The sequence below is a fragment of the Caenorhabditis elegans genome, chromosome V (assembly GCF_000002985.6).
Source record: "Caenorhabditis elegans chromosome V".
NCBI classification, from domain to species: Eukaryota; Metazoa; Nematoda; class Chromadorea; order Rhabditida; family Rhabditidae; genus Caenorhabditis; species Caenorhabditis elegans.
The window spans coordinates 8847847-8872129 of NC_003283.11; the positions used below are offsets into that span (position 1 = coordinate 8847847).

Consider the following 24283-nt stretch of genomic DNA (forward strand, 5'->3'; position numbering starts at 1 on the left):
CCTACTCTCTAACTTCCCCGCCTCTCCACCAGAACCTTGTATAAATGCAGTGTACATGTCTCCTTTATTCACAGTCCCTATCGGATTCCAATTGAAATGGCTCGTACCAAGCAAACCGCCCGCAAGTCGACCGGAGGAAAGGCTCCAAGAAAGCAGTTGGCCACCAAGGCCGCTCGCAAGTCTGCTCCAGCCTCTGGGGGAGTTAAGAAGCCACATCGTTACCGTCCAGGAACCGTCGCTCTTCGTGAGATCAGACGTTACCAGAAGTCTACCGAGCTCCTCATCCGCAGAGCGCCATTCCAGCGTCTTGTTCGTGAGATCGCTCAAGATTTCAAGACCGATCTTCGCTTCCAATCTTCCGCTGTCATGGCTCTTCAAGAGGCTGCCGAGGCATACCTCGTCGGACTCTTCGAGGACACCAACTTGTGCGCAATCCACGCCAAGCGAGTCACCATCATGCCAAAGGACATCCAATTGGCCAGACGTATCCGAGGAGAACGTGCTTAAATTTCTGATTTTCAGAGTTTGAGACCGTTTCGATTCAAACCCCCACCGAACCCAACGGCCCTCTTTAGGGCCACATATCTATGATCCATCGAATTTACTTTGAATAAAAATTGCCATCTTTTCTTGTATAGTTCTAAAATTTTTCTTAGCAGCTGTTAAGAAAACAAAACATTTTTACATTTTACTAAAACATTTTACATATACATATTCAGAACCTCAATTTTGATTTTGATAGTAAAAAAAGGTTCTACTGTCCTCACTGAAGCTGCCATTAGTGACGTTACCAATTTTAGTCGGAATCCAGCTCAATTAGGCAATTATCTGAGTTGTGACGTCACTATACTTTGATTGTATGAGAAAGTCCATCTATGTGTTTTTTTTTGTAAGGATAGGTTCTACAGACATACCAGCAGATGGTACTAGTGACGTCATCAACTTTATATCCAGCACAAGAAAATATGTCTGGTAAATCTATACTACTGGAACAAGGAAATGTCACTTAAAACTTCCCGCCACAAATTTAATTTGAATTTTACATGCCTAGTTTCATACAGAGCATTGACTGCAATTGATTGAAATGATGATATCGTCAGCGATTGCAGAGATGACAAAGTATAATGTTTAAAAAATGATTAATGGGCTTCTCATTGATATGATCTCATGAGAAAGAAAGAAAATGCATTTTATTCAGAAAGTATACATTTGAACGCATATTTGCCCCTAAAGAGTGCAGTACAGACCAAACGACAAATGTTATTAGTGACGTCGCAAATCGCTTATCTTAAAAAGTTCCAGGTCTGTCCACAATTATTATTTGTTTATTTCTTCTCAACCATTCAAAATTTCAAAATAAAGTAATCAATTACAGACAAAAATCAAAATATAAAACAAACGATTGAATAGTGGGAGAGGAAGAAACAATTTAAGATGACCGATTGGAACAAGTCCGTGGCCAAATGTGGGTGGGGGTGGTTGTGAGATTCATTGATGAGATTCATAGGTAAAGTGGGATAAACAACACATTATATCAATTGTATGTGTTGTGACGTCACTATAAGTATACTTCTGAGAGAACTCCAACAAGGCGTGTTAAAATACATCATATCAAGGGCTCTCTCTAAAATCATAGTGTTCAGCCATTCAAGAGCAACTTTGAATTTGGCGCCAATTTGTTTGAATTTTTAATGAAGAAGTCCAATTTTGATTAACAATTGTAAGAGAAAATATTGGAAAGCATTAAAAATTCTTTTGTGAATCAACTAATTTCGAGAAGAAGTTTCTTGATTGCAAACGTTGAAAAGATTTTCAATTAGTAATAAAGTACAAAAAAAAAATTGAAATACTATAATATATTTATTCAGTCAATAGAGGATTTGAAATATTTGTGGCCCTAAAGAGGGCCGTTGGGTTCGGTAAAATGTTTTAAGAAGGCATCTATTCCTTGTCTCCTCCAGTCTTCTTTGGAAGAAGAACAGCTTGGATATTTGGAAGAACTCCTCCTTGGGCGATGGTCACTCCAGCCAACAGTTTGTTCAACTCCTCGTCGTTACGGACGGCAAGTTGGAGATGTCTTGGGGCAATTCTGGTCTTCTTGTTGTCACGGGCAGCGTTTCCAGCCAACTCGAGAACCTCAGCAGCGAGGTACTCAAGAACAGCAGCCAGGTAAACTGGGGCTCCGGCTCCAACACGTTGAGCGTAGTTTCCTTTACGGAGAATACGATGAAGACGACCAACTGGGAATTGGAGTCCGGCTCTTGATGAGCGGGACTTGGCTTTTCCTCCGGTCTTGGCTTTGCCTCCCTTTCCGCGTCCAGACATGGTGATGATTGGTTGGTAGATGTAGAAACGATCTGAAGAAGACCATTAGACAGCACCCTTTTAAACACAGCTGCGGTGACTAGGCGGGCACATAGAGATAAGACAGATGGGGGAAGTGGCAGAGTGACCAAGAAAAACTATGCACTTTGTACATTCGGCATGAGAGACAGCATAGAAAGGTGTCCCCACAGAATGTCAATAGGCTCCTCCTTCCCACCGAAAAATTGTTATAAAGGTAATGGCCAACAACCCATTCCTTACACTTGTCCAACGACCAGTCCAATCAATCGAAATGGCCCCACCAAAGCCGTCTGCTAAAGGAGCAAAGAAAGCCGCCAAGACCGTCACCAAGCCAAAGGACGGAAAGAAGAGACGTCATGCCCGTAAAGAATCCTACTCCGTGTACATCTACCGTGTGCTCAAGCAGGTTCATCCAGACACTGGAGTCTCTTCCAAGGCTATGTCCATCATGAACTCTTTCGTCAACGACGTCTTCGAGCGTATCGCTGCTGAGGCATCTCGTCTTGCTCACTACAACAAGAGATCCACCATCTCTTCTCGCGAAATTCAAACTGCCGTCCGTTTGATTCTTCCAGGAGAGCTTGCCAAGCACGCCGTCTCTGAGGGAACCAAGGCTGTCACCAAGTACACCTCTAGCAAGTAAGCATTCAATTGCTGAAAGCAAATCACCGAACCCAACGGCCCTCTTAAGGGCCACAAATGTATTAAAATCCTTTTTCAATTAGTAGTTTATTTAATGAAATAAAGTTTTCTTCATTCTTCATCACTATTATTCTTATTTTTTCTTCTTATTTAAAATCTGATCAAATAATTGCCAATGAAATAAATTTCTAAATTCCCGAGGCGCAACGGACCACGGCCTTCAAAAGAGTACCTCCGGTCAAAACTGAAATTTTAATCATATTTTCTGAAAGTATAAAAAATTTTTTGATATTTTTTCAACAAATATATATGTTTTTTCTTCAAGATATAACAGGTTTCATAGTTAAAACTATTGTTTTCAACTGAAAAAAAGCAAAATTTACTTCAATCTTTGGAAATTCTTAGAGACAATCATAGATTTTGAATGGATTTCTGATTTGGAAAACATACCGATTAACTGATTTTCCTAACTTGCACCAAAATTGAGTTTTTTTCTTACCCTCTTTACTGATTCTTGGAAATTCTTAGAGACAATCATAGATTTTGAATGGATTTCTGATTTGGAAAACATACCGATTAACTGATTTTCCTAACTTGCACCAAAATTGAGTTTTTTTCTTACCCTCTTTACTAATTCTGTAATTAACTCAATACAGTTTTGGAAATTCGCTTTCTCCCATTAGAAATTCTATGTTTGGATGAAAAAAAGAATCAGTTAACAGTAGTTTCAATAAAATCAATCATATGGATAAATTATTACTGGTTTCTTCGTCTTTAAGAATTTTAAAAGTCAAAAAAGCGACTCACAAGTTCAAAATGATTGAAGTTCTTATTTAACTCTTTTTTTACTTTCCAAGTTCAAGTTCGAGAGGAATGTGAGAAATGTGTTTTATTTGAATATATCAAAAGCTAAAAAATTGATCCAGTAATTACAATTTCGCCTTTCTTGAATCCTAAAATGCAACCAGCATATTTATTGACCTGTCACTCTCTTGCAGAAGGAGCAGAAGAGGATAGGAGACAGCCATGTTGTCTCCGTCTCCCTACACTTTCCTATTCACTCTCTCGTAGAAGAGTCTCCCACTTTTATGGCCAACGCCGTCTGCAGGCATGCATGCATGCATGCATGCATGCGAACACCTAAACATTTCCTTTAATTCATTCTATCTTGATCCTCTTTTTGTCCTCATTCTCATTAGCATTTCTTGAGTCTTAACTCTTGATTCTTCTTCATTTTTCTTCTTCGATAATTCTTCGTTTATTGGCATTTCGTCATTTTTTGAATTCCTGATTTTTAGGTCTATTTTTCTTCGAAAACAAATCAAAAAAGTTCTTTTAAATCTTACCGTGTATTCTCTATTAGAGCGGCATGCCGCACTAATTTCCGGGCCCTCCGCGATGCTTTTGAAAGTAGTTAATGCTTTTGAAAGTAGTAACCTCAAAATTTCCTTATAAAAGCTCATATTTTATGTGAAAATCATGAGAATTGTGTATTTTTGCCTCACAAAGACACTAAAATTCAATGTTTAAATGAAAATTTAAAAAGTTATTAAAGAATGAACAAATATACCATCGAAGTAATCGAATATTTGAGGTGGCTTCCGCATCCAAAAAAAGGGGTGCCGCACTAATACCGCTCTACCGCTCTAATTTTCGAAGGGCCAGTTAGGGTGCCGCTCTAATAGAGACGCCGGCGTTGGCCATAAAAGTGGGAGACGGAGACAACATGGCTGTCTTCTATCCTCTTCTGTCTCCGTCTCCCTACACTCACCTATTACACGTCACTCTCTCGTAGAAGGAGCAGAATAGAAGACAGCCTCCGTCTCCCACTTTTATGGCCAACTCCGTCTGCAGGCATTTATCCATGCGAGCACCTAAACATTTTCTGTAATTCAATTTATCTTGATCCTTTTTTGTCCTCATCCTCATTAGCGTTTCTTGAATTTTAATTCTTGATTCTTCATCACTAAATAAGAATGGAAAATAATAACTGACACATATTTGGCATCGATATCTGAAAAAGGATTGTTTGTGGCACAACTGTTGTATTGTGTCTATTTATAAAAACTTTATTTCATTAAATAAACTACTAATTGAAAAAGGATTTTAATACATTTGTGGCCCTTAAGAGGGCCGTTGGGTTCGGTGATTTGCTTTCAGCAATTGAATGCTTACTTGCTAGAGGTGTACTTGGTGACAGCCTTGGTTCCCTCAGAGACGGCGTGCTTGGCAAGCTCTCCTGGAAGAATCAAACGGACGGCAGTTTGAATTTCGCGAGAAGAGATGGTGGATCTCTTGTTGTAGTGAGCAAGACGAGATGCCTCAGCAGCGATACGCTCGAAGACGTCGTTGACGAAAGAGTTCATGATGGACATAGCCTTGGAAGAGACTCCAGTGTCTGGATGAACCTGCTTGAGCACACGGTAGATGTACACGGAGTAGGATTCTTTACGGGCATGACGTCTCTTCTTTCCGTCCTTTGGCTTGGTGACGGTCTTGGCGGCTTTCTTTGCTCCTTTAGCAGACGGCTTTGGTGGGGCCATTTCGATTGATTGGACTGGTCGTTGGACAAGTGTAAGGAATGGGTTGTTGGCCATTACCTTTATAACAATTTTTCGGTGGGAAGGAGGAGCCTATTGACATTCTGTGGGGACACCTTTCTATGCTGTCTCTCATGCCGAATGTACAAAGTGCATAGTTTTTCTTGGTCACTCTGCCACTTCCCCCATCTGTCTTATCTCTATGTGCCCGCCTAGTCACCGCAGCTGTGTTTAAAAGGGTGCTGTCTAATGGTCTTCTTCAGATCGTTTCTACATCTACCAACCAATCATCACCATGTCTGGACGCGGAAAGGGAGGCAAAGCCAAGACCGGAGGAAAAGCCAAGTCCCGCTCATCAAGAGCCGGACTCCAATTCCCAGTTGGTCGTCTTCATCGTATTCTCCGTAAAGGAAACTACGCTCAACGTGTTGGAGCCGGAGCCCCAGTTTACCTGGCTGCTGTTCTTGAGTACCTCGCTGCTGAGGTTCTCGAGTTGGCTGGAAACGCTGCCCGTGACAACAAGAAGACCAGAATTGCCCCAAGACATCTCCAACTTGCCGTCCGTAACGACGAGGAGTTGAACAAACTGTTGGCTGGAGTGACCATCGCCCAAGGAGGAGTTCTTCCAAATATCCAAGCTGTTCTTCTTCCAAAGAAGACTGGAGGAGACAAGGAATAGATGCCTTCTTAAAACATTTTACCGAACCCAACGGCCCTCTTTAGAGCCACAAATATTTCAAATCCTCTATTGACTGAATAAATATATTATAGTATTTCAATTTTTTTTTTGTACTTTATTACTAATTGAAAATCTTTTCAACGTTTGCAATCAAGAAACTTCTTCTCGAAATTAGTTGATTCACAAAAGAATTTTTAATGCTTTCCAATATTTTCTCTTACAATTGTTAATCAAAATTGGACTTCTTCATTAAAAATTCAAACAAATTGGCGCCAAATTCAAAGTTGCTCTTGAATGGCTGAACACTATGATTTTAGAGAGAGCCCTTGATATGATGTATTTTAACACGCCTTGTTGGAGTTCTCTCAGAAGTATACTTATAGTGACGTCACAACACATACAATTGATATAATGTGTTGTTTATCCCACTTTACCTATGAATCTCATCAATGAATCTCACAACCACCCCCACCCACATTTGGCCACGGACTTGTTCCAATCGGTCATCTTAAATTGTTTCTTCCTCTCCCACTATTCAATCGTTTGTTTTATATTTTGATTTTTGTCTGTAATTGATTACTTTATTTTGAAATTTTGAATGGTTGAGAAGAAATAAACAAATAACAATTGTGGACAGACCTGGAACTTTTTAAGATAAGCGATTTGCGACGTCACTAATAACATTTGTCGTTTGGTCTGTACTGCACTCTTTAGGGGCAAATATGCGTTCAAATGTATACTTTCTGAATAAAATGCATTTTCTTTCTTTCTCATGAGATCATATCAATGAGAAGCCCATTAATCATTTTTTAAACATTATACTTTGTCATCTCTGCAATCGCTGACGATATCATCATTTCAATCAATTGCAGTCAATGCTCTGTATGAAACTAGGCATGTAAAATTCAAATTAAATTTGTGGCGGGAAGTTTTAAGTGACATTTCCTTGTTCCAGTAGTATAGATTTACCAGACATATTTTCTTGTGCTGGATATAAAGTTGATGACGTCACTAGTACCATCTGCTGGTATGTCTGTAGAACCTATCCTTACAAAAAAAAACACATAGATGGACTTTCTCATACAATCAAAGTATAGTGACGTCACAACTCAGATAATTGCCTAATTGAGCTGGATTCCGACTAAAATTGGTAACGTCACTAATGGCAGCTTCAGTGAGGACAGTAGAACCTTTCTTACTATCAAAATCAAAATTGAGGTTCTGAATATGTATATGTAAAATGTTTTAGTGCTGGAGGTGGTTGTCCCTTTGTACACAGCTCACTGAGAGTTGGTGAATGACTCAAGCTAAGACCTTTTTTCAGAAGACTTCCGTGTTTCTCAAATAGATGACGAGTGTCGTCTTCAGCTGTGCTCAAATGTTCAATGTTGCTCGGATTGATCGGTAATTGTGTCATTATTCGACAAGCATTAGCTGACAACCAAACGAGATCTTGTTCCAGTCGCATAGTAGAATCATTGTAACCAACTAAATATCCGGTTACTGTCACGTGGTAACCGAACATCTGTTCAGAAGTTGCACCTTCAACAGCAGAAGATGCATCCAAAACAAACATCAGACAGTTTCCAGGCAATATCATTGGATAGGACGGCCATTCGCTCCCATAACAACGTTCAATTGGCATGTAAGAATGCTCATCGATTTTGAGATAAATTGTCAGTTGATCATCAAATTGTGCAGTTTGACAATCCGGTGAAAATCGGACACAAATGTAATCAGCTTCCTCGAACAACAAAACCATTGAGCTTGATGTATTTGGTTTGTATGGATGTTGACTCTCAACCACAGTTGTCACAATTCCAGAATATGGTGTATCACAGCCACTGTCATCTGAATCGTATGAATGGAAAACCTGAAAAAAAAACAAAAATTTTTAATGCAAATATTATTTTTTAAACTCACTCTTTCAACTCCGTTCAAATTTGAAACCATTGGGATCAACTGTTCCATTGTTGACATCATCTCTAAAGCTTTATCTGGGAATCTTTCCATGTATACCATGACATGAGGATTTATATGAGACATCAAATGTTGACAGCATGCAGGAAGTGCTCCACCTTCTGTTATTGCGGCACCAATTTTGTTAGCCATCAATCGAAGAAGTAGAGTGAATGTATCATAAATTGTTTCTTGTTTTATTTGAAGACTGTTTGATTGATCAAGGATTGAATATATCAAGTATGGTAGTTGTCCGCGTTGAACTGTTGTTCCATTTTGGCTCATTGAGCATCCTGAGAAAAACAAGCGGGCTCCATTGAGTAGATGCACTTGAGTGACTCCACCTTCTCCGCAGAATGTCTTTGTATTTTTCATCATGTTAACTTTGACAGCGTAAGTGACACCTGGAGAAAGAAGTACATATTCTGGAAATCTAACAATTCCAACTTCTTTTTCTTCAGACGACATTTCAGCAGTAACCCGAAGAAGGCATGTCCATTTTTCAGATGAATCTGGAGACAACATCATTATTTCTCCAACGAAATTCCGTCGGTCTGGTTCAGTTGGAAGATATATTCCAAAACCGTGTAATTTTATCCCTTCGGAGTCCACTCTAAAAGCAATTGCATCTGCACATCCATCAGACATATCCCAAGTAGGTTGTGCACTTCTTCTTCTGAACCTCGACGAAGTTTGATGTACTACTGGTCCCATAAGAGTATCATCTGTCGGAATGGCAAGATCTCTCGATACCTTGACCAAAATGGCCTCAGCCAAACTTGACGTGTTTTCGTACGCATTTCTCATAAAAGTTTGATCGTAAAGAAATCGAAGAATATTTGGAAATGAAGTGAGAGACGCGAGTGTTTCTTTCTCACAATTGAAATGTTTCAGAAGAAGTGATGACAGCATTGGAAATCTTTCAGTTGTGGTAGTCGAGCATAGAAGTTGATGAGCAAACCGTTCAATTTTAGCAAGGGATCCAATAATTGCAGATGTTAGGATCAAAGCTTCATGATTTCCTTTGTTCATGACAGCGATAAGATGAGCATTCATGAGACTTCTTGATCCCATAAAGCAGTGAGAAAGAGAAATGAATAGCTTAACCGCTTCCGACACACACTTCATCAGAGTATACCCTTCTTCAACAACCTTTTCTTCTTTTTTAATTAATGGACGATTTTCATATCCAGTCATATCGGTTGAAAAGAAGAATTCTAAGAGCATTGAGTGCAGATTTACCAACTTATTAGCAAAATCAATTCCTGGTTCATCATGACATCCCTTCTCTTTGTACACTGTTCTTACGAATCTTGATATAAGCTTCATGCTTAAAATAGCAACAAATCCTGCTCTTTCCTGACTCCATTGATTTTCAGCACTTCCTTCAACTTGATTGTTTGTATCTTCATCAATTTGAACGCGTTGTAAAGCCCACTCCAAAAGTATCAGCAAATTACCAATTCCTTCCGCTGTGACATTTTTCAGTGCAGCAGGTGAAAAGAGATTTGACATGTCTCTACTGATTGACAGCTGTTTATTCGAATCCGATTCGTCACGACTTTCAGATCCACCGACAATTTGATAATACAGCTCCGGAATCTGTCCAACATCTACGTCAGTTCCATTGTTTGACACAGCAGATTTTCGAAACTGAAATGTTACTCCATCGCACTCGACATGACGTTTTCCATTTGCTCCACAATCAGAAGAAGGACCACTTATCTTTGCACTGACTACATGCCAATGATTTGGTTGAATAACTATTGGTTGTGAGAATAAAAGAGTTGCAGTCTCATGTGCTCCACAATCATAAACTGTTTCATCAGTCTCAGTGATCTGCTCCACATATAACTCATCAGCTTCTGTTCCAATTTGTCGATATAACTTGAGCTTCGATATGTATTCTCCTCGTCCTCCATACAGCCCAACTCCTACTAATCGAATTTCCTTGGAGACTTTAAATTGGATAGCTTCAACAGAATTTGCCGAGTATCCCCAACCACCTCCCGTACCATCAAATCGATTTGCAACTGAATAACCATCCATAATTGTTTTCTCGTGATCCTGTTCTCGTTCCCCATGTTTTTCCTTCCAGAATTCAGATAAATTGATAACATTTGCTGAGAATGTTGCTGATAAAAGTTGCATTCCAAGACTCATCGAAGTTGCATAAGCAGGACTGTCGTACACTTGGACAGCAAATTCGGCACCAGCTAGGAAAGTTAGGGAATCAAATGCATCGCCCACAGATTTTTCAGATTTTTTGAAAATGTCATATCCTTTGATTTCCATTTCTGCTGAATTGTAATACCACAGCATGTCATACTTCGGATCAGTGGCCCATGATGTATACCAACATTTGTAATCGCTCGCATGATGTTCAAAAACATTCAACTTTCGTCTTATTACAATGTAGTCTTTACCAACTTCTCTTGGGAAAATGAAAATATTCGTTTTGTTTGCAACAATTTGAGCTTTCAGAATATTATCAGAAGATAATAAAGCTGTATGACTATGGATGATTGAAGAATCACCATCGGCTCCGATCCATCCAGCGAATGCATTGAATCCAGGACCAAAACCAGAAACTTTTTCAGGGATCGCATTCCATCCAGCTTTCTCGCCAGCTGGTCGTGCTAGCTGACCTTTTCCAAATGCACCAAATGTGAAAACGCTTCCATCATTTGCCCTCAAAATTGTGTGATTTGAACCAGCGGCAACTTGGACTATAACTGTATCAGATGGAAGAATGACTTGCTGCGGAGTGTTTTTGCTAAGTGTATCTCCAACTCCTAATTGGCCATGGCAGTTGGATCCAAAAGTGAAAACTCTTCGATCAGATGCAAGAAGTACTGTATGAAAATTTCCACAGCTTACGCTTGAAACTTTTACATCATGAGGTCCTTGACTTAAAATTACACGTGACGGATGTAGAGTACTTCTTTGAGGAGCAGCTGTTGAACTGAATTGCACATGCTGAGCTCTACCAGGCTGTGCTGGTTCTGTAACCTCTCCACATGGTCTGCAAAGTCCACATCGAAGGCATGTTGACTCTCCAACACCGCAATGACACATGGTTCCCTTTGGTCGAGGAACTCTTCCACATGCTACTCCTCGTGCGGAGCAAAGCCCGCATTGAGCACATACCGAGGGTGTGTCAGTTAGCCACGTGTGTTCTCCGATAGGACAAATCTGATACTCTTGACGACCGGAATGTCTTGGAGAAGACGTGGTTGAAGTTGATTCAACTCTTCCACATTGATTCATATTGTTCAATCCCCATGTAAAAAGATGGCCATTTCGAGTCACAGCAACACCGTGAGATTTTCCAAGCGCTAATGAAGAAATCATCACATTATCCAGTCCATTTAACATTTGACTTGAAACATTCACTCTCATTGTATGAAGTCCTCCCATGAAAATCTTTCCATTTTCAGATACATATCCATAGACATGACCAGAGGCGCAAACATGAACAATTTTCCGGCGATTAGATGGAACAAGTCGACGTAGTCTTCCATTTCTTTTCTTATCGTCTACACTTGCAATCCAACCATGCCCTGCACCAGAACGAAACATTATTGTATCAATTCCAACAGAAATTTGAACTATTGGCTCGGGAAGACACAGTTCCATCCAGTTGTTCCCAGTTTCAAATAATCCGAACCTTGTCCCGTTTCCAGCGTAGTACACTTTTCCAGAGCGAGCTTGAATGAATGCCATTTCTCGAGTGAAGTGAAGATCAACAGTTTGAGCTGAAAATTGATATGTTCAAATTTCCATGTAAACAAAACTACTATTCTTACGATGAAGGTTTGCAGGTAGAAATTCGGGGAGTTGGTGAGGAACTTGAAGATCTCCTTGAATCGTGAACTTCACATCAGTGAGTCGATGACTTCTTCGTGATGATGGCTCATTGGAAGGGGAAAATGAATCATTTAGTTGAATTGTCTGAAATATGTTATTTATAAACTTTTTTGAGCTGTCATGTTATGTGTTTTTATTTCTAACAATAAGTAGAATTTTCACGATTAAAAGTGTTTAAAAATAGTTTCAATTAAATATCTTAATTTTTAATTTGAGAGAATAAATCCTACCGATAGTGTAGAATTGGCAATCAGAGTTGCACTGTAAAAGTATGTTCCATCCGTGAACAGTGCATGTTGTACACAACTTGGTGGTAGAATCACTTCTCCAATATCCAACAATGAATCCGTGTCAATCACTGATATGCATGATGAGTAATTTCTTCGTAAATACAATGATCCATTGCATAAATACATTTGCACATTTTTCGACGATTGTAAACTCTGATTCGCTGCATACAACTTTCCAGAAATTGTTTCATTCAGGCCGGTCCCCAACTTGTAGAGTCCAACATAATTAAGAATGTAGAGAAATGTTCCATCACATGCCATTGTGCTATGTATTCGATTGTCATCGTCGGGAGTGTCGGAAGACGGAGAGCTATCAGGAAGACTAGGTAGACTGAAACTGCTTGCTACCGAGTGCTCGTGAACATCTACCATTGCCCAGTTTGGTCTGAAATTTTGCATTTAATAAAATACTAATAAAACTATCATGGGATTTTGCAAGCTTCTAAGAAATTCTACTAAAAGAAGAAATTTGTGAACACAATACTACATATTTGAATACTTTCAACTTGAATAAAATACTCACGGGGAATTGGCAGTGTTGTCTCCGCCTAAAGCTTTCCTCCTCACTTTCAGTAGTAATTTTCTCAAATTTTCTGGCATTTGGATCATATCATACGTCGAATCGGCGCTCATTCGAATATTTTTCTTCATACAAATTAATGATCGAATTGTGCTTCCTAAATGCTCCGGCTCTCCACATGCAACTGATAAAGCCACAAGGCATGAGGTAGCTTTTGAGCTCACTGAGGGACAGGCATCTTCTCGAAGCGTTTTCAGAACGTGCATCATTGCAGACATTGATAAACGGTTTTCGGACTGAAGACAATCGATTGGCATCGATTGGATCAATGATAACAATGATTCGAGAGCTTGAACACAAAGTTCGGCGTCACGTCGACTTAATTGCTCGAGAACTTCGAAGATACATGTTAAACTAGCTCCAACCAGCTGATCAGTCTGAAAATTCATGAGAGCTGAACCATTTTTCACCTTTTAAAACAGTTTTTAATAAGAAAAAGTATTTCACACACGGGTTCCAAAAAGTTGTAGAGTTATATGTTCAGTTCCATTTTGAAATTTATGGTAATTTAGTATTCCAAAATTGTTTTATTACTCACCGGTTCAATTTCAAATAATTATTTTTCAAACCATATTCTATTTTTAGCGTTTAAAAAGGAAACAATTTTGAATCTAGCTGGGGGGATATCGTCAATGTGTAAAACACGGTTTCATAATTGTTTTTTCTGGTTTCCTTGCCGACCTATGTCCCAGTTTTGCAAGCTTCTTAACTACGTTTCGAAAAAAAATTTAGAAAAAATTTGGCTGTTGACTTTGAAACTTAATTAGAAATTTCAATGTATTTTTCATTTAATACTTTTTAACATTATAAAAACTCACATTTTTGTATTGCTTTCCCTCTTCATCAGCTCCACTGGTTCCGGCTTCCTCTTCGCTTCCATCTTCTTTTTCAGAAACTTCTTCTGGATTCCCAAACCGTGCAAGAATTGATTTGGCAATTGCTACTAAAGCAAAAGGCGAAGGTGGTCCCACAACAAATTTTGAGTTCAGAATATCATGAAAATTAATTTGTTGTTGCTGGTCCAGAGGTGTTTTGGATTTCTCTGAAATTAAAAATTATTTTTATTTTTATTATTTTATACTTCTCCAAACTACAAAAAAATATACTAACCTTCTTCTTTATCGAGTTTCCCGCAATGTGCTGGAACCCTGAGAATATCCGGTTTGCATGTGTTCTCGGCACATTTGTATAGCAATTTTCTCAGTCTTCGTGCACTTTTCCTATCTTCAGGAATCGACGTTTCGGTGCTCGTGGAACACACTCGTTCACCATCAATTTCTCGCAAGAAGAACGACATTTGGATATTCTTTGGAAAGTTAATAAAATTGGTTAAATATTGTGGATAGATTGATTCTCATCATTAGTGATCTGAAAAATTTAACTGTGGCATTTAGAAAAAAAAATAACAGAGAAACTCTGAGGCGTCAATTTCTCTGCAATTATGTGCATTCAGGAAATATGAGGAAAATTGAAGGAAAAGAAAACCATGAAACAATAACTAAATTTTAAGATCACAGGCTTAGTATATGCGCAGATGTGATTTTGAACGTAGCGCCAGTGGGATTTTTCTTGATTTTTTTAAGATTTGAAAGAAAATTGCAATAATTTAACATTTATCCTTACTTTTTGTCACAAAATATTTGAAAGTTTGACAAAAAAAAGGTTCGAATCATATCGCAGCTTTAAAAAATGAAGAAAATCGGATGAAGTTAGCAGGAAAGCGAAATTACTTTGATCGCTTATTCAAGAATAATTTAGGTACGATAATCCAACTCCAATTGAAGAAATTTTTTTTGAATTTTCAATTATCGTAAATATTATAGGCGTTTGAATGAAAATTACCCAAATTACAAGAAAAGAGGAAAAAGGGAAAATTGTGAAAGATTTTTGTTCACCAAGGAATAAAAAAGTATAAAGCCGAGCAAAAGCAATATTGACAGACTTTACTGTTTTCCGTTCGCTCACAAACCACGTGCCTATCCCTTGTTCTGTCCGATCACAAAACGATATTTCTCCGAGACAAAAACGTTTTTTTTTAATAAATGAACAAAATCTAGAACTCCGGGAAATTAAGTTTCCTGTCCGAATCATTTTGCTGATCTGCGAAAATCGAGGGACATTCATAGAAGAGACGAAGAGAAGAAGGTCCCACCCCCCGTAAAAGGGTATGCGCCCGTTTTGTTGAGAAAGGAAGAGAAGTGAGAGAGACACAGAAAGTGAGATGAAACCAAAACGGAGAAAAGAGAACGAGACATAGTGTTGTCTTTGTTGGAGACAGACTCGCTTGTAATGGACAGCCGGTCAGACATGAGAAATAGGACGCAAGGAGATGGAAACGGAGAGCAAGGGACGGGTGTCCCTAGATGGACGAAGAAGAAGGGCTCCGTGCGTGTATTTGTGTGTGTATCTGTGAGAAGTGTCGAAAAGCGGAGATGAGGACAGAAGAAGGAGAAAATTGGGTGTGGGTCCGGAAAAAAGGGAAAAAGATTTGAAATTAGATATGCCAGCTTGGAGAAGCTTTTGTTATTTCTTGAGAGGTATCCAAATCAGATTGTTTTTTTTTGCTGTGGGATATCTGAACAATATTCTAAAATACGGTATGTATTAAGTACCTTAAAATTTACCTGTTATAAGAGTTTGATGGCAGTGTTATTAACAATCTGAAATATAAATATGTATACTGAAATAGAAAAGTTGTTTTCAGCTATTCGAAAATAGACGTAGGTACATAAATAAATCTTGGATTAAGAAAGGTGTAAACAGTGACGTATGTGATTAATCGTATAAGCACCAAATTTTATCAAGTTTTTTTAAAACTTTATTGCAGCAAATTATTTTATTAATGTGGCGTATCCAAAACTATTAAAATTGAATACTTTTGATCTAGTGTTATGTCTTTCAATGTTGTCAACTGCTGAAACATCTGATATTCATCAAGAGTGTCTATACTGATCTATTTTGTTAAATATAATTTATTAAAAATTTCTGAAAATAATTGAGACTCTTGAAAAAATCCATTTAAAACAATCAAAATAGTTCAAAAAGTTCACATATTTTTATTGTTATAAAAATATAATAAAATTGCAATGTTTATCGAAAAAATGAAATTTCATAATTATTTAAACAATCCAAATTGTATAAACAGAAGGCACTCAATAAGTTCACATATGACTGAAAATTATGAAAAACTGGATACATGGATACATGTTAGAGATTTTGAAAATCGCATTGCTTTGTAATGTTGCTTAATGAAACGAAATGCTGAAAAATTGTATAATTTTTGAATTAAAAAGTTATCTTACATCTCTAAATCCTATCCATTCTCCTTCACTGCATGAGCTCACGATTTCTTCTTTCAAACAATTATCTTTTCCAAAAAAGTTTTGGCATGCAGATTTTCTCATTTCTTCCTTTTTCTTTTGATCAGTTTCTTTTTCGATATCATTTGGAAATGGATCCCAGTTTTCAAAGCATTGCGAGCTTTTTTCTTCTAATTTATCACTACATTCAACAAACTTTGTGGAGATGTAAATGATGGTATCACAATAGGTTTTGATCATTCCAGAAATATCAGAGGTTTCGTGATCAGTTGATGAAGTTTGACAATCAAGAGCATCAAAACAGTTGTGAAGAGAGTCACAGGAGCCTTTAAAATCATTTGTTTCTTCTTTATTGTCTAGGTCAAGTGCATCAATTTTCTCCAGGAAATCTTGCATTCTCTAAGAAAATAATGTTATTATAAACAAAAATATTTTAACTCACAAAAATACATGACAATGCTTTAAGTCCATCTCCAAGTGTGCAGTTGTGATCCTTGCTCTCTGCAGTTGCTAAACTTGCCGAATCTACCAGATAAAATGATATCGCCGCAAAAACCACAATTGAAAGAAATCTTCGCATTTTTCTAGAACGAGGATTGTTAAGTCTTTCCAGAAATGACCAGAGGCTGAATAGCAGAAATCGAAAATGTTGACCAAATCGAGTACCGAGAACAAGCGGTGGTTCTCAAATAAAAAGGATTTAGAATTAAAAAAAAAGCAAACTTCGTTTTTCGTTCAGAAAGTTTTTTAATAAGAAAATAATTATGGTAAAACGTTAGGTACCAACAACAAAAAATAGCTATAAAAGAATGATTGCCTTTGCCGCCGGAAACGGCTTTCCGGCATTGAACCAAAAACATTAAAGGCTCCTTTCAAGACATTGAAAGCCGAGGAAAATAATAAATCTTATGGGAACTATATAAATGTCAAGAAAACATGTTTTTATCTTTTCACCCTCTCCCTATATCCTAGTTTTCAATTTGAGGTCCACTGGCAACTGCTCAGGATCAAATATTGAAACACGTGTAAATCTTTATTTTTAGTTATTGCATCTAAATTAACAGCGACAACTGAATTAATGTTTTTTTGTGTTATATTATTGGTTTTTTTGTTTTTTTCTAATAATACATATTACATCTAATTTTTTTTCAAGCAAAACATATTATATCAAAAATAAAGTACTTCATTCAAAGAAACAATCTTAACTTGTTTATTTTCAAACGAAATCCAACAAATCAAAAAGCATTGAAATATGTATGCATACTTTGATATATAACTTCAGAAGTTTTCGCATGCTCCGATTATTTTGTGCAGTGCAAGGAGGTGCTGAAAACCACATATTTTGTGCATTTTGATTACTTTTGCACAGCTTACCTTGCCAAAATTCACGGCCAATTCAGAATTGCAACTTTCAGTTATTTCCTTCTCCACACAGCGATCTCTCCCCAATACTGTCTTACACCCTTCTCTCTTAATTTTAGCCATTACAACTGGGTCGTCTGGAAATGGTTTCCATCCTTGAAAACATGTGGAGTTTTGCACGTATAATTTTTGATAACACTCTTTGAAATCAAATGAGAGGAATCTAACACCAGTACAAAGTGAGCTAACTTTGTCGATGTATGTAATTGATTACTTCAACATCAGCCTGGCATTTGAACGACTCTGCACACACTGGAAAACCTTCACAAAGCGTGTTCAATTTTTCAGCATTTTTCTTGTAAAACCGATGGAATTAGCGTTTATTTTTATATCACGAAGTGTCTAAATGAAATAAAAACATTGAAAGTTGATCACAATAGAAGAAACAACTCACCTGACGGCACTGAAACAACGTTGGCCCTTCAAACTGCACACATGTCTTCTCATTTTCTCCGACTGTTGATCGTGCCAATAATAACAATATAATAAACATTTCTAAATAATAGTTGCAAAAAGAGTGATATAGAATGGAAGTGAACGTACTGTGAACATTATATAGACTGAAGTTCAAATGTGAAAAACAATCTGTCAAATACTGGATCTTGATACTAAAATGGTAATTAAAATGATTGACCGTAAAGAAAATGAATGAACATCAGTAACTTGTGAACTTTTTGATGAGAAAAAAACAAAGAGACAAATTGTTATCAACATTTTAATCCAAAATTTTGATGAGATAAACTGACAATTTGTTCTGGGTAAAATCCGGAAACTCAAATGTATCATTATGATTCCGATCTAACATCAACTACACCGGTGATCACAATTTAACAAATTTTGTTTAACTTTCTCAGTACAAGAAAATTGAGGATTCAACAGAAATAATCATAAAAAATTTTTCTACAAAAATATTTATAGCAACTGGCTAATAATTAGCGCCCGCTTGATCGTGCCTTGTGCAAGTTATATCCTATAGGCCTGTAGTTATAAATATTTTGATTTTAATTTCATTTTGCAAAAACTTTTAATTTTCCAGCTGATGGGATTACAAATTAATTTGAATGAATCAATAAATGTTTATTTAAATACATATATATGCATATTTTTGTATATAGTATGTATATATTTGTATATATGCATATTTGGAAATATATATGATCATAGATTCTCACATGCTCCAATTATTCTGTGCAGTGCGAGGAAGTGCTGAAAAAAAGCTTTAAGTTTCTTTATCTCTTTTTTAAAATTAACTTTGCGAAAATTCACGGCCAATTCGACATTACAATTTTCAATTATTTCCTTTTCCACACAACTTTCCTTTCCCAGAATATTTTTACATGCTTCTTTTTGAATCGCTGCCATTTCCACAGGGTCCTCCACTGGATCGGGTAGTGGTTCCCACTCTTGAACACACGTAGAGTTTTGTACGTATAGTTTGTGATTACATTCTTTGAAATCAGTTGATAGGAATCCAGTGGCAGCACAAAATGAAACAATTTTGTCGATGTAATAAACTACTTTAATTTCAGCTTTGCATTTCAAATACTCGGCGCACACTGTAAATCCTTCACACATCATGTTCATTTTATCAGAATCTTCTTTCTTGTAAAAGTCAATGGAACCTGCATTTTTACTGATATCATGAAGTGTCTAAATGTAAAAAAAATTAATCAGAAGTGTATTACAATAAAAAAGAACTCTCACATGTAAACACTGAAATGCTTTTGTTCCTTCAAACTTAACACATGTTTTCTCATCGTCGCCAACTGTAGATCTTACCAGTAATATCAAAAGAAAAAACATTTCAAAATAAAAATTGCAAAAGAAAGTAAAGTAGATCGTTTTGTGTGATTTATATGGATTGAAGTTCAAATGTGGAAACAATTGGCCAAATACTGAATCTTGCCACTAGAATGTAAATACAAATGATTGATCGCCGAAAAATTTATTTTCAGAAAAAAATTCTTGAAATACGAAAAACAAGTGAATTGCTTTTGACATTTTATTCTGAATTTCCACAAGCGTCCATTATGATGTTTAACGTCAGATAATGTTGTGAGATGGTCCCATCTCCCAACTATCTGGTACTCTGAGACACTCGCGAATACTCCCATCGTGTTCGCCGTACCAGAAAACCTATAAACCGCTCCTTCCAGTCGCTCTATCTCCCCCTTTCTCCAATCTAATGCGCGCCCTCATTTGAATCTCCCGCCAAGCTCAATGGTCTCGCAGCGAGTGTGCGCCGCGGGTCTCACCGCGCGCGCCCTCCTTGCTCGTCCTAATTCGCTGGCCTAAATTAGTTTCGCCTCAACTCGCTTCACTCGTCTCGTCACCGCACCAGCGGCACGTTCCTTCCTTTAATTTAATTATTTTATATTAAACACTTCCCTTTCTATCATTCTTTAGCTAATAAATGGGGTTTCATGGTAAAACATGTGTTACTCGTTCACACCGCTTATCCTCCTCTTCGCTCGGCACTCTGCAAACGCCAGTTCTCTCTTAGACTCTTATTCCGGCTTGACCCCAGTTGCGGCTCCCCAACCCGCTTACACTGGGCGGTCAACATGGTGCATCGACCGAACCACCCCAGAGCTCCTAGTGACTCTGGAGTGGAATCGAGCCGTTGGGAAAGAGAGAGCTGTGTGCCCAGAACTAGAGTAGGAAAAATTAGGATCTGAACGAAAACGTGTGATCTGCCAGGACCTCTAATTTATTAGCGTCCGCTTCACGTTACTGCTTAATCTGGATCCCCCGGAGGAAGATCTTGATCACCTTCGGAGAAACCCCACTCGGGGCCGCGGAGGCGATCTAATACCACCGGAGGGACCAAGCGATAACTGTAATGACGAAGAGGTTCATGGACGATTCGCATCCGCTTCACTTTACTGCTTATTCTGGATCCCCCGGAGGAGAGGAGATCTGGATCACCTTCGGAGAAACCCCACTCGGGGCCGCGGAGGCGATTTAATATCCCCGGAGGGACCAAGCGACAACGGTAATGACGAAGAAGTGCGTGGACGACGACAGGACGCTAGCCTAGTCGAGATTTTCTCCTTCGGGGGATTCTCCTTCGGCTGGCTGCTGCTTCTTGGCTCGGGACGACGACAGGACGCTGGCCAAGTCGAGATATTCTCCTCCGGGAGATTCTCCTTCGGCTGGCTGCTGCTTCTCGGCTCGGGACGACGACAGGACGCTGGCCAAGTCGAGACATTCTCCTTCGGGAGATTCTCCTTCGGCTGGCTGCTGCTTCTTGGCTCGGGACGACGACAGGACGCTAGCCAAGTTCGAGACATTCTCTTTCGAGAGATTCTCCTTCGGCTGGCTGCTGCTTCTTGGCTCATGACGACGACGGGTCACTTGCTGGCCAACTTCGGGACTTCTTCTCTTCGGAGAACCGCTGCCCGCTGTTGGCCCACCGGGACGACGGGACGCTGGCCATTTTCGTGATCTTCTCCTTCATCCGTTTTTGGCTCTTGGCTCATGACAACGATCGGGACATTGGCCAGCCGCTGCACAATCTCCGTCATCCGCTGGTCTCCAATTTGCTTCAATTCGGATTTCCCCACGATTAAGATCGATCGGGATATCCAGAACATGAAGCAGATCACCCCCTTCGTTGATCATCGGAACTCCTCTCTCTCACCTCGACACGACTTTGAATTTAAGCATCTTGACGTTTTCTTCTAGGGGGTTTCGTTCAGCATCTGCCTGTAAATACACCGGGTGCCATGCCATCTCAAAACTCATCCAAAAAATTCTTTACTCCCACAGATTCTAAATCATGGGCGAGAGAATTACATGAAATTTTGGGATGGCGAACGCACCTTTAAACGATCCTGATGATCAAGTTTCAAAGCCGACGTCTTTCGATTCGACCAGCATTTAAACCTGCAATAACAGTAATTATTTGTTGACGAATCAATCTTCACCCCTCCTTATTCGACTATGCGTCACTTGGATCCACTAAGCTCATTAGATATCCAAAATGGCAGCACAAGTAATTCAGATTTTGATCATTATTCGGAAAACAGCTAAAATGCATTTTGTACTTAATGACGAATCTATCTTCTCCTTTTTTCAATTTTTTCAGGCACTGCTACAGGTTCACTAAGCTCGGGAAGTGACCAATCGTGTAGATTCCGGAATTAAAATACGCGTGGCTGAAGGAATCTGCATGCATTGACGCTCCCCAGAGTTTTAACGAATCCAAGCGGAGCCCATCCTTTCATCTAGTTGAGCGGTTTCTATTTTCCCTTGAGCTGACTTCTCGTTGACTATTTTCCTCGAAAATCTGTGACGAAACGCATTTGTGACAATTCTCACTAAATTCAGTGATTTTCCACCTCATCTGGAGAAAATTATTGAAGAAATTGTTATTAAAATGTGATTTCAATTTAATTTTAACCAGAAAAAGTCAATTTTATCCGGAAATACTCCGATACACGCTGAAAACTCCTTAAAATTCCACTGAACCACCTCTCGAAACGATTGAAATTCAAATTTTGCGCGGGTTACGGTAGGCGGCGGTGATAGCACAGAGTACGCAGTACGCAGAGTGAACATTAGTCTAAGGTTCCCCCCCCCAAAATTCACACGAATTTTGGGATTTTTGGGGATTTCCACGGATTTTTGATTCATTTTAGCTCAATTTTTGTGTTTTCTCCTCCGTTTTTTTCGAAACTTTTCGTAATATTTTTTGTTTCTTCAATTGATCTCTTGAATATTCATCGTGAATTACAGTAAAACAGCCGGATCCCACCGAGAATGAGAAGCTCAACCAGCAAAACAGGACTCCATCCTCTCCAAACACCCGCTCAGCTCCCAATCGTAAGACTTTTCGTTGAAAATACCATTATTATTCAATTTAAAATGCTTATATCACACCGAGAGACAGTTACCCTGATCTCTCAATCCTCGAATTCAGCTCCAAAAGCCCGGCAACCCCGGAGCACAGGGGATGAATTCAAAAAACGAGTAAATTGGTTCTCGATCTGCGCTGGCTGGCACAGATCTGCCAAATGAGATTCGAAATTAACAATTTCACTCGTTACCTGAAAATTAATAACTTTTAAATACTACTGAAAAAAAGCCCTTACCTTTTCGTGGGAAATTTTTTCTCTTGTCATTATTTTGGACAGCTATTTTGAAATGCGTGAATTCTTATCGAAAATGATGATTAAGATTAAGTCACAAAGAAGACAGACCGAGCACAGTCTCTCTGATTTCACTTAGCTTAACTTAATTATCCATTACCTTTTTGTTCGCTCATGCTTAACTCGCTCACACTCAACAAAATCTTCTTTAAAATCACTAGTTTTACGAACGTTTATATTTTCTAGATGGAAGAAAACCAATCGTCCCACACACTTGAGGAAAAGGTCGAGCCAACCGCTTCTCCCGACACTCTTTGCGACGATCCTGGTCAGCTTGCACAAGGAATGAGAACATCCGAGGAACATCAACCGCTCAAGCAACACTTGGGAGGTTAGTGAATTTTAATGGAGAAAACACGATCAAAAGAAGAAGAAGACGAAGAATTTTTGGTGTTAGAAAATGTTTTTCAAGAAATAGAAAAGATTTCAAAAGTCATGGTGGTGACTTCACAATTACTGAGCATACTCAGTGATTGGAAACGCCATCAAACTACGAAAATCACCTCGCTTCTTGAGAAACGGCCCTAATAATCAATTATTAATTCATTCTCTTTTCAGAGATCACCGAGATGTGCAGCAACATGCAATTGACCGTGGAAGAATCCAAGCTGAAGGTGGATAGTGTCTCCTCGATGATAGCCACCCACATGGGAAGAGAAAAGTCATCATCCGCTACCACATCAGCATCGCTCCACTACATTTGCGGAGCAATCGCCAACATACAGGGTATCGTAAAAGTTTTCGTTAACAATCTCGTAAATTATTGATTTTTGATTTTTAGAGAGACTTGCGGCCAACCACACGACGGTGATAAACGACTTGGACGAGTGCAAAAGGGATAGGGAGGATGTACGTGTCTCCCTCGAGAACATCATCAACCGCTGTACCCGGAACACCTGCTTCTCTGTGACTGTCCACGCTTTTGGAATCTTCGACGCGTCTGGTCTAGGCCAAGCCAGGCTGGTCGCGGAGGCCCAAACCGCGAATGGTAAAGAGGTGGCGATCTTTGTAAAAGACACACCGAAGTACTACTCGCGCGCTGGCTTCGCGAAGATCCATAGCGACGACAACGCGGAGAACCATCGTGCTTCAGCACTTCGACAAGGAGTCATGGAATGGGCAAGAGGACACGACAACTGGTATGAGCACTACGCAGATTGGATGGATTATCATCCGAACCAAATCCCGCTCACATGTCCATGCATCAGTACCCGTACGTCACCAACCGCTCTACATGATCGCCGCGAACAATGCATTATCCGAAAACTTGCACAACTCTCCACGATCGTCTTGATCGACGGAACACGAGTGGTCCCGTTTGAGGAAATGCAGACGCTCGTTATCGACCTCCAGTGACTGGCTCAACATTTGGCTCCCTCAAAATAACAAGAACAATAATTCTTCATCAACCGCTGGAAAAAACCGATTAAACAACTAATACTTGATTATCACTTCTAATTTTTTCTTTGCTCTAATGTCTGA

At 38.9% G+C, this 24283-nt stretch overlaps 9 protein-coding genes, 2 non-coding genes and 1 pseudogene across 12 annotated transcripts; 6 read left to right on the forward strand and 6 right to left on the reverse strand.

Annotated features, from left to right (window-relative positions):
- Positions 1–96: 96 nt before the first annotated feature.
- his-49 (Histone H3) lies at positions 97–507 on the forward strand (the record flags this gene model as incomplete). Its single annotated transcript, NM_072875.1, has 1 exon — positions 97–507. One exon carries the CDS (start codon positions 97–99, stop codon positions 505–507), a length of 411 nt encoding a protein of 136 aa, NP_505276.1.
- Positions 508–1941: 1434 nt separating this feature from the next.
- his-51 (Histone H2A) lies at positions 1942–2325 on the reverse strand (the record flags this gene model as incomplete). Its single annotated transcript, NM_072876.1, has 1 exon — positions 1942–2325. The coding sequence occupies one exon, from the start codon at positions 2323–2325 to the stop codon at positions 1942–1944; it is 384 nt and encodes a 127-aa protein (NP_505277.1).
- A 292-nt stretch (positions 2326–2617) lies between these two features.
- On the forward strand, positions 2618–2989 carry his-52 (Histone H2B 2; the record flags this gene model as incomplete). The annotated part of the gene is made up of 1 exon (NM_072877.2): positions 2618–2989. The coding sequence occupies one exon, from the start codon at positions 2618–2620 to the stop codon at positions 2987–2989; it is 372 nt and encodes a 123-aa protein (NP_505278.2).
- Positions 2990–5159: 2170 nt separating this feature from the next.
- his-54 (Histone H2B 2) lies at positions 5160–5531 on the reverse strand (the record flags this gene model as incomplete). The annotated part of the gene is made up of 1 exon (NM_072878.2): positions 5160–5531. The coding sequence occupies one exon, from the start codon at positions 5529–5531 to the stop codon at positions 5160–5162; it is 372 nt and encodes a 123-aa protein (NP_505279.2).
- On the forward strand, positions 5461–5622 carry F07B7.15. The gene has a single exon (NR_069119.1). It is a non-coding gene; the product is annotated as an Unclassified non-coding RNA F07B7.15 (non-coding RNA).
- Positions 5623–5823: 201 nt separating this feature from the next.
- Positions 5824–6207, forward strand: his-53 (Histone H2A; the record flags this gene model as incomplete). Its single annotated transcript, NM_072879.1, has 1 exon — positions 5824–6207. The coding sequence occupies one exon, from the start codon at positions 5824–5826 to the stop codon at positions 6205–6207; it is 384 nt and encodes a 127-aa protein (NP_505280.1).
- A 1080-nt stretch (positions 6208–7287) lies between these two features.
- On the reverse strand, positions 7288–14203 carry rpms-1 (PHR domain-containing protein; the record flags this gene model as incomplete). The annotated part of the gene is made up of 7 exons (NM_001356711.3): positions 7288–8080; positions 8131–11924; positions 11976–12120; positions 12267–12711; positions 12850–13283; positions 13725–13948; positions 14017–14203. 7 exons carry the CDS (start codon positions 14201–14203, stop codon positions 7415–7417), a joined length of 5895 nt encoding a protein of 1964 aa, NP_001343654.1. The 3' UTR covers positions 7288–7414.
- A 1910-nt stretch (positions 14204–16113) lies between these two features.
- F07B7.13 (T20D4.11-like domain-containing protein) lies at positions 16114–16806 on the reverse strand (the record flags this gene model as incomplete). Its single annotated transcript, NM_072881.1, has 3 exons — positions 16114–16167; positions 16209–16625; positions 16669–16806. The coding sequence occupies 3 exons, from the start codon at positions 16804–16806 to the stop codon at positions 16114–16116; spliced, it is 609 nt and encodes a 202-aa protein (NP_505282.1).
- On the forward strand, positions 16662–16725 carry F07B7.16. Its single transcript, NR_069120.1, has one exon. It is a non-coding gene; the product is annotated as an Unclassified non-coding RNA F07B7.16 (non-coding RNA).
- Positions 16807–17504: 698 nt separating the features above from the next.
- Positions 17505–18141, reverse strand: F07B7.18 (annotated as a pseudogene). The gene is made up of 3 exons: positions 18043–18141; positions 17601–17990; positions 17505–17552 (listed from the first exon to the last, which is right to left on the reverse strand). Coding segments are annotated over exons 1-3 (537 nt in total).
- A 665-nt stretch (positions 18142–18806) lies between these two features.
- Positions 18807–19451, reverse strand: F07B7.14 (T20D4.11-like domain-containing protein; the record flags this gene model as incomplete). The annotated part of the gene is made up of 3 exons (NM_072882.3): positions 18807–18854; positions 18900–19298; positions 19353–19451. 3 exons carry the CDS (start codon positions 19449–19451, stop codon positions 18807–18809), a joined length of 546 nt encoding a protein of 181 aa, NP_505283.3.
- A 2961-nt stretch (positions 19452–22412) lies between these two features.
- Positions 22413–24157, forward strand: F07B7.2 (Retrotransposon protein; the record flags this gene model as incomplete). The annotated part of the gene is made up of 4 exons (NM_072883.1): positions 22413–22475; positions 22988–23132; positions 23360–23527; positions 23583–24157. The coding sequence occupies 4 exons, from the start codon at positions 22413–22415 to the stop codon at positions 24155–24157; spliced, it is 951 nt and encodes a 316-aa protein (NP_505284.1).
- Between the last annotated feature and the right edge of the window lie 126 nt (positions 24158–24283).